This window comes from Calliphora vicina, chromosome 1 (genome assembly GCF_958450345.1).
Source record: "Calliphora vicina chromosome 1, idCalVici1.1, whole genome shotgun sequence".
NCBI classification, from domain to species: Eukaryota; Metazoa; Arthropoda; class Insecta; order Diptera; family Calliphoridae; genus Calliphora; species Calliphora vicina.
This window is the reverse complement of record NC_088780.1, coordinates 99,074,643-99,081,994: the sequence shown is the minus strand read 5'-3', so window position 1 is coordinate 99,081,994 and position 7,352 is coordinate 99,074,643. Positions and strand designations below refer to the sequence as shown.

The following is a 7,352-nucleotide window of genomic DNA, read 5'->3' as shown; positions in this document are numbered from 1 at the left end:
ATAGGGCCTCCTAATTCGAATCTATTTTCAATAACTCCCATTTGATAAACAAGATTATGTGGACAATATATTCTGATTTAAATTACTATTTCAACTGTTTAAAAATGTCATAAATAAATTATATATTTTTTAATATTGTAAACACTTGTGGAAACACCCATACATTAAATTAATATACTCGTGTGTAGACCCACCAACTGCTAAAGGCGTGTTAAAAAAGTAGATTTTTATTTTGTACAAAATTGTTTCATCTTAATTGTTGTTGTAGTTGTTGTACTTATTTGGTCAACAAATTAGAAAGTAAAATTGTGCAAAAATAAAAAACAAAATTACAACAACTGTTTACTAATAGAAATAAAACAACATTTGAAAATTTTTGTTTTGTTTTTCATACGATTAGCTGTTTAAAGTACGAGTATTGTATTGTGGTTCTTGTTGTTGTTGATTTAAACTTTGAGTATGTAATTTTATTGTATCTATAAGATTAAGATTTAATATTAACAACTAAATGTAGCTGTTTTAGTTTAAGTTTTAGTTTTGGATTTTACAATTTATAATTAGCAACATTTTGGATTGGTTTTTATTTGATTTCTTTAGTTTTTTTCTTTGGGACTACATTAACAATGTATTGTAAATAAATTTAATGTAACTTAATTAATAAAATAAACATAAATACATGTATAAAACAATGCAAATAAATAATGATTGTATTAGAAATATTTGCACGGCCAAAGCCAACAGTAACAGAGGTTTTATGAAGCTCACCACCATGTGAACAAACATTTTGGTAGTTTAATGGTTTTTTTTTGGGACACTTTTATTAAGTTATAATTATTATTTTATTGAGATTTTTTATATTATTAATTTTCATTAACGTATTTATTCTTGCACAGTAAATGTCAATTGTTTGTTGCGTGAACTTTCAAAACGATTTGGTGTCTTTATATCCATCAGAGCTAAAATGCCAATGGACAGGATGCCGCAGAGAAAAAGACTGACTAAAACGCCAGCCCATATGGGTGCGGTGGTGAAACCGACACAATCGTAAACATCACCGAATTTAGAAGCACCATTTAGCCAAGGTTGTACCTAAAAATAGAGAAGAGGCATCGATTAAAAAAATTGTACATACATAACTATATAAATATTGAGTAAAGCAAATAGAAATTTATAAATTCTTCTAGCAATATATCGCACTGGTTACTCTAAAGAGGGTCAACTAAAAATTTTAACATTTTCAGTAGAGGGAGGATCCATGTGAAAGCGGACAGCAGTCGGATTTACCATCTCCGATTTTAATGAAATTTACCACATACAATAATATTTCCAATACGTTCATCATATCAGTGACTTTTTTCAATGGAAACTTATTCCAATGTAAAAATATAGCGATTTGAAAATTGAAAAATTTGTTAAAATTGTCTAAAATTATATACAAACAATTGCCACTATCTTTGAATCTACTCAAAGACCATCATAATTTTTGACTCCATTTTATAGGCAAAGATATTGTCCTTAACACATTGACTGCCACGTCGGACACATATGTGTGACTATGCACTATGCGGTTTACGCCACGTCGAACACATATGTCCGACACGACTTTTATTCTCTCTAGCCATGTCAGACAATAGTGCTGGATTTTAAGAATTTTTTCGATGTTGTCTGGAAGTTCCTCATAAAAACTATAATCTTGACATTCTTCATCACTTTCTGAACTTGTACTGAGTATTTTTTCTAACTCAGTATTCCATAAAAAATCCTTTTAGCCTTTTATAAAAAAAATCTATTTCTAACCCCCAGTAACACGAAGTCTAGTTATGCCTTAACTAATAGTTATACTGTCGGTTAAAATTATTTTTGTATGAAAACTGTTAGTATAACTATTAGTTAAAACATAACCAGACTTCGTGTTACTGGGGGTAAGCAGTAAATATTACTGACAGTAGCTTAAATTCCAATATTGACGTTTTCGAAGAGATTACGCAAAGAAAATGCTGTGGCCCCCAGCATCTTATTTGCTGAAAGTGCCTTGGCAGTCAAAGTGTTAAAATGGTGTGAATAAAATTGTTTACTTCCAAAAGGTTAAAGGTCAATTTTCGGAATATATATTTCAATGTAAAATATATCAAAGATCGCGGTGTTAAAAATTATTCATGAATACGTTACGAGGACACACAAAGGTTTCACTGAGTCGCGCTCATCCGAAATGCTAAATTTTTCATGGCGTATAAATCAGTCTAAATTTGACCGATGGGAAGGCTTATGTTAGCTTGTTAGCTTATGCGATCTAAGAAAATCTAACAAGAAAAAGTCCAACGGGGTCAAATCGCACGATCTCTGTAACCAGTTCACATCACCAGCACATGAGGTGACCATGCCCTCAAATCGCTCATTCAGAATGACAAATGTGGCGTGAGCTGTATAGCACGTAGAGCCGTCCTGTTGAAACCACATGACGTTGATGTCCAATTCAATTCAAAATAATTTGGTAATCATCAATCTAAAGCATTCTCCATTGACGGTGATGGCCCGGCCAACGTCGTTCTCCAAAAAATTTGGAGCGATGACGTCGCAATCCCAAAATTCACAGCAAACTGTGACTTTTTTGGAATGCATTGGACGGTCTTGGATCTCATGTGGATTGGTATCGTCCCAAATCGACAATTTTATTTGTTAACGTAACCATTTAGCCAGAAATAGGCCGGAAATCGGTGATTTTAAAAAAATTCAATTCGGGTCAGTTTCCAACTACTCCAAGGCTCAAAAATTTTATAATTTGCACTTGTAATTGAATGCTAAATACGTCTATGCTGATTTGGCAAAATAAACTGAATAAATGACATCCAATTCGACGGCCGCTATCAAGACCTCTCACTATGAGTGGCAAGGGTATATATAAATTTGTCATTCCGTTTGTAATTTCTACATTTTTCATTTGCGACCCCACAAAGTATATATATTCTCGATCATTATAGATAGCGAAGTCGATATAGCCATGTCCGTCTGTCTGTCCGTCTGTATGTTGAAATCAACTTTCCGTAACCCCCAAATAACTTACATACATGATTCATACATAAATATATTGGGAATTCCTCCGACTCGGTTGCTATTTAAAATCGACAAAATCGGCCCACAAATGGCTGAGATATAAGGAAAAAGCCAGGACAAGCTCGATTTTTGCCCTATTTTTTTATCTATATCTGGATTACTAAGTATAGACAATATGAATATCTAATGATATATATAGAAGTCCATTGCAACGATGTGTATTAGGCTATAGTAAGTTGGACCTACAATGGGTTAAAATCGGGGAAAATATTTCTAAACCCGAATTTGTTTTTCATAAAAAAAATTGTATGTCATAAATTCTCAATTCGAAAATTTAGCCAGAGCCCCGGAAAATTAAATATTTAATTTATTTTTCTATAGACAAACGATTTACCCCCAGTGGCAGAAAGTAAACTTTAGTCTCAAACTTGCAAAAGTCCTTAAAACTAGCTAAGCTTAAGCACTAACTGCCACACGTGGTGGACAGTCCATCGGTGGTCCATACACTTTAATATTGTGTTTTTATCATATTATATTTATCATATAATATTGTGTTTTTTTTTTAACCGTAAATAACGGTTATACAGAAAATTTAAACACAAAAACTCTCCATGTTAGAGTCAATGGAGTTATTTTTTAACGTAAAAATAAAAGTTCGGATGAAATTATTAAAAAGAGAGCTTTAATTAGCCGTCTAAAGTAAAACTCATTTGAGGAGTTTTATTTTTCATTTGAGGAGTTTTATTTTTCCCGTCAGAAAAGTATAAAGATATTAAGCGCTTAATGAAAAACATTTTATATATATGTATATATTTCACTCATGGTTAATGTTATTACTGATATTTTGTATAAAGCTCTTAATTCACTTCACACATTTTTTAAGCAATAAAACGAATATTTTTATTAATTAATTTTGATTAATAGATTTAGCTAATTTTTTTTCATAAAAAATAATTGGGGTTTTCACACGTTCTGCTATTAGTCATATTGTCATAATGTCCTAATATCTTATAATAGTTGCTGTTGTGTGTTAAACAAAAAAAGTATTATTTTATGACAAAACAATAAAATAGTTCATATAGCCTTATTAGTTTAGGACTTTTTTGTTTGAAACACAATAAAAATTTGATTAAACTATAATAACATTATGACAATATGACCAAATAGTAGACCATGTGAATACCCCAAATATGTTTTGCTTTTGTTTTTCAAACCATTCATTCTCAATTAAAAATTGTAATTAAAGCAAAACAAAATTTTCATTTACAACTCACCTGATAATCACTGATCTTCAAAATATCTGTGCCATTTATAAACCACAAGTCACGCGATGAACAACGATACGAAAAGCCTACAGGTGCAGAGGGAACATCATACATATTGCCCACAACGGCTAAGATATTCTTATAACTGCTGTACTCAATTTCAACAGCCTTCATGGACCAAGTACCGCGACTCAAAGTGAAATTAAAGCGCATAAATAGTTTATCTTCACCCACTTTAAAAATAATATTCAAGCGTCCATAGCCCTTGGGACTTTGATCGTCAAAGGTGATTTCCTTATTGTGTTCTTTCAAAACAAAACTGATGTTCATAGATGTTAGATTCAATTCGGGAGCATAGTTTACATATAGTATAGCTTTTTTGCCTGAAAAGGAAGGAAGGAATTAAAAAAATATTTCTTTAGTTATTTCATAAATGATAAGAATTTGATAAATATCGCTCTGTAGTACAGATCAGGGACTACAGATTCTGTAGCTCAAGTAACTTAAAGAATCGTTTCCTTAGTGTGCAAACATGATAAGTCCCATTTTCACAAATTTTACAGGAGACATAAAAAACGTTCAAAAATCCTATGTTTTCAATATTTTTTAAATCTGTTTAGCGACTTATAAGTAATTTTTTCACTATTTCTTAGTGAACTGCATTTTATTGTTTAAAATTATTTTTTTATTTTAATCGTTTTAACTCTGATATTTGATTTAAAGTCTCTATTGTCACCAAAGTTGCTCTCAAGATGTAATAGAGCAATGTTTTTGATATCAGTAGTCCACATGATAATTAATTTCAACATTATTAAAATTTGGACTTTTCACGTTTACTATAAAATACTATACTATGAAATGGACTTGGCACTTTCGCATACCATAGTATAACAAGGAGAAAAGATGAAATAATTGGAAGCATTTTCTATTTTTATACCCTTCGCCATGAGTGGCAAGGGTAAACATAAGTTTGTAATTTCTATATTTTTCATTTGCAACCTCAAAAAGTATATATATTCTGGATCGTTATATATAGCGAAGTATGTTGAAATCAACTTTCCGTAGCCCCCAAATAATTTACATACATGATTCATACATCAATACATCGGGAATTCTTCCGGCTCGGTTGCTATTTAAAATCGACAAATAGCTGAGATATAAGGAAAAAACCGGGACAACCTAGATTTTTGGCCTATTTTTTTATCTATATCTGGATTGCTAAGTCATTAATATAGACAATATGGATATCTAGTGATAGATATTTCAAAGTTCATTGCAAAAATGTATATAAAGCTATAGTAAGTTGGACTTACAATGGGTCAAAATCGGGAAAAATATTTTTTAACCTGAATTTTTTTCTATAAAAAAAAATTTTTTTTGTCATAAATTGTTTTTGGAAAAAAAAAAATTTTAAAAATTAAAAAAAAAAATAAAACAAAAATTAAAATATAGTAAGTTGGACCTACAATGGGTAAAAATCGGGAAAAATATTTTTTAATCAGAATTTTTTTTTCATCAAAAAAAAAATTTTTGTCATAAATTGTTTTTGAAAAAAAAAAATTTAAAAAATTAAAAAAAAATTTAACAAAAATTAAAAAAAAATTAACAAAAAAAAATTTGGAAAAAACATTTAAAAAAAACTATTTGAAAAAAAATTAAAAAAACAAAAATTTTAAAACAATTTAAAAAAAAATAATTTTGTTTATTAAAAAACACAGCCGAATATAGCCCAATAAGCATTTTTACTGGAATTCAAGTTGAAAGCAAGTGTAATTGATGTCTTGAATTATAGTCAAGCAATTGAATTACAGTTGTATTGCACTTTATTTCAATAGCATTCTCCAGTAAAAAGGAAACATAAATTCAAGCCATATGTTTTTTGTTTGAAAAATACTTAATTTTTCAAATATTTTTCAAGTTTAAAATATAATTATATTTGCATTCAAGTCAATTCAAAAAAAATTTTCAAGTGCTTGAATTTTTGGGGCTTTAGTGCTTATTGGGAGCTCTTTTGTTAATTATTCTAACGTTTTATATTAAATTCTCAATTTTTATAAAAAGACGACTTAGCACATTTGTTCAGTGAGATTCGATTTACGAAACATCTAAATATGTGAATTTAAAAACGAAAACGTTACTCGAATTCGGTTTGCAGAACAGGACAAACAAATGCATAATTCTAAAAATTAATTATATGACAACAAACTTACCACCAGCTACATAAATAAAACTCTCCTCAGTTTCTTCATTGATGGGGGGTGAGGAAGTAGTACTTCTACCTTCCTCAATTTCACCCTCTTTAGCTTCACGTTTCGATATAAAATGAGCTTCTTCCTCACGACTGGCTAGAATGCCCAAAACTTCACCTTCGCCATAAATCGACAAGGCATCCGCATAACCAGCAACAATTTCAGAATCACTTTCTTCAGCTAAACCACTTAAATTAATAACCTGAAAAATTTAAACAATTTTCAAATTTTGTTATACACAATTTTTTTTTGTTCTTCCTCTAAGAAAAAATAATAAAAACACCAAGTACTACTACTTACCTCTATATTGGCATTATAGTTAAAGGGATCGGCGGTTAATGAATGCTGAGGCAAATAGGTCCAGGCGTTATCTTTTACCAACTTTTGAAATTTCGGATATTGTAGACCATCTAAACGTTTGGTATTGTTACGTACAAATATCACTATGGCTTTAACGTCACGAAATAAATTGGAAAAATCATTTTCTGTCGCTTCTACCAATGCACGGGGCTGTAGAGTTATGACTTTTTCATGACCCCAAAATAAATATGGCCCACTAATATTAGCCGCTGCCACAGATACTAAACATAGTATTGGAATGATATAAATTAATTTCATAATTTGTTTAATTTCTTTAATTTAACTGAAAATTATCTATTGGATGAGAATTTCAAAAAACGACGACACTTATATGATGTTATTGGCAGGATAAATGTAAAATGTATAACAGTGTGTCCAAGAAAATCAATACTGCCAAGGTGGTTGGTTGTAGAACGCAGCCGCTAAA

At 30.3% G+C, this 7,352-nt stretch overlaps 1 protein-coding gene across 2 annotated transcripts; it reads right to left on the bottom strand.

The window, feature by feature from the left end:
* Positions 1-373: 373 nt before the first annotated feature.
* On the bottom strand, positions 374-7,231 carry VhaAC45RP (VhaAC45-related protein). Of its 2 annotated transcripts, XM_065516331.1 has the most exons (5): positions 6,866-7,231; positions 6,527-6,767; positions 4,326-4,699; positions 899-1,089; positions 374-790 (listed from the first exon to the last, which is right to left on the bottom strand). In XM_065516331.1, exons 1-5 carry the CDS (start codon positions 7,181-7,183, stop codon positions 655-657), a joined length of 1,260 nt encoding a protein of 419 aa, XP_065372403.1. In that variant the 5' UTR covers positions 7,184-7,231; the 3' UTR covers positions 374-654. The 2 variants fall into 2 exon arrangements, with proteins under 2 accessions (XP_065372403.1, XP_065372392.1); XM_065516320.1 differs by lacking the exon at positions 374-790 and having other exon boundaries at positions 832-1,089.
* Between the last annotated feature and the right edge of the window lie 121 nt (positions 7,232-7,352).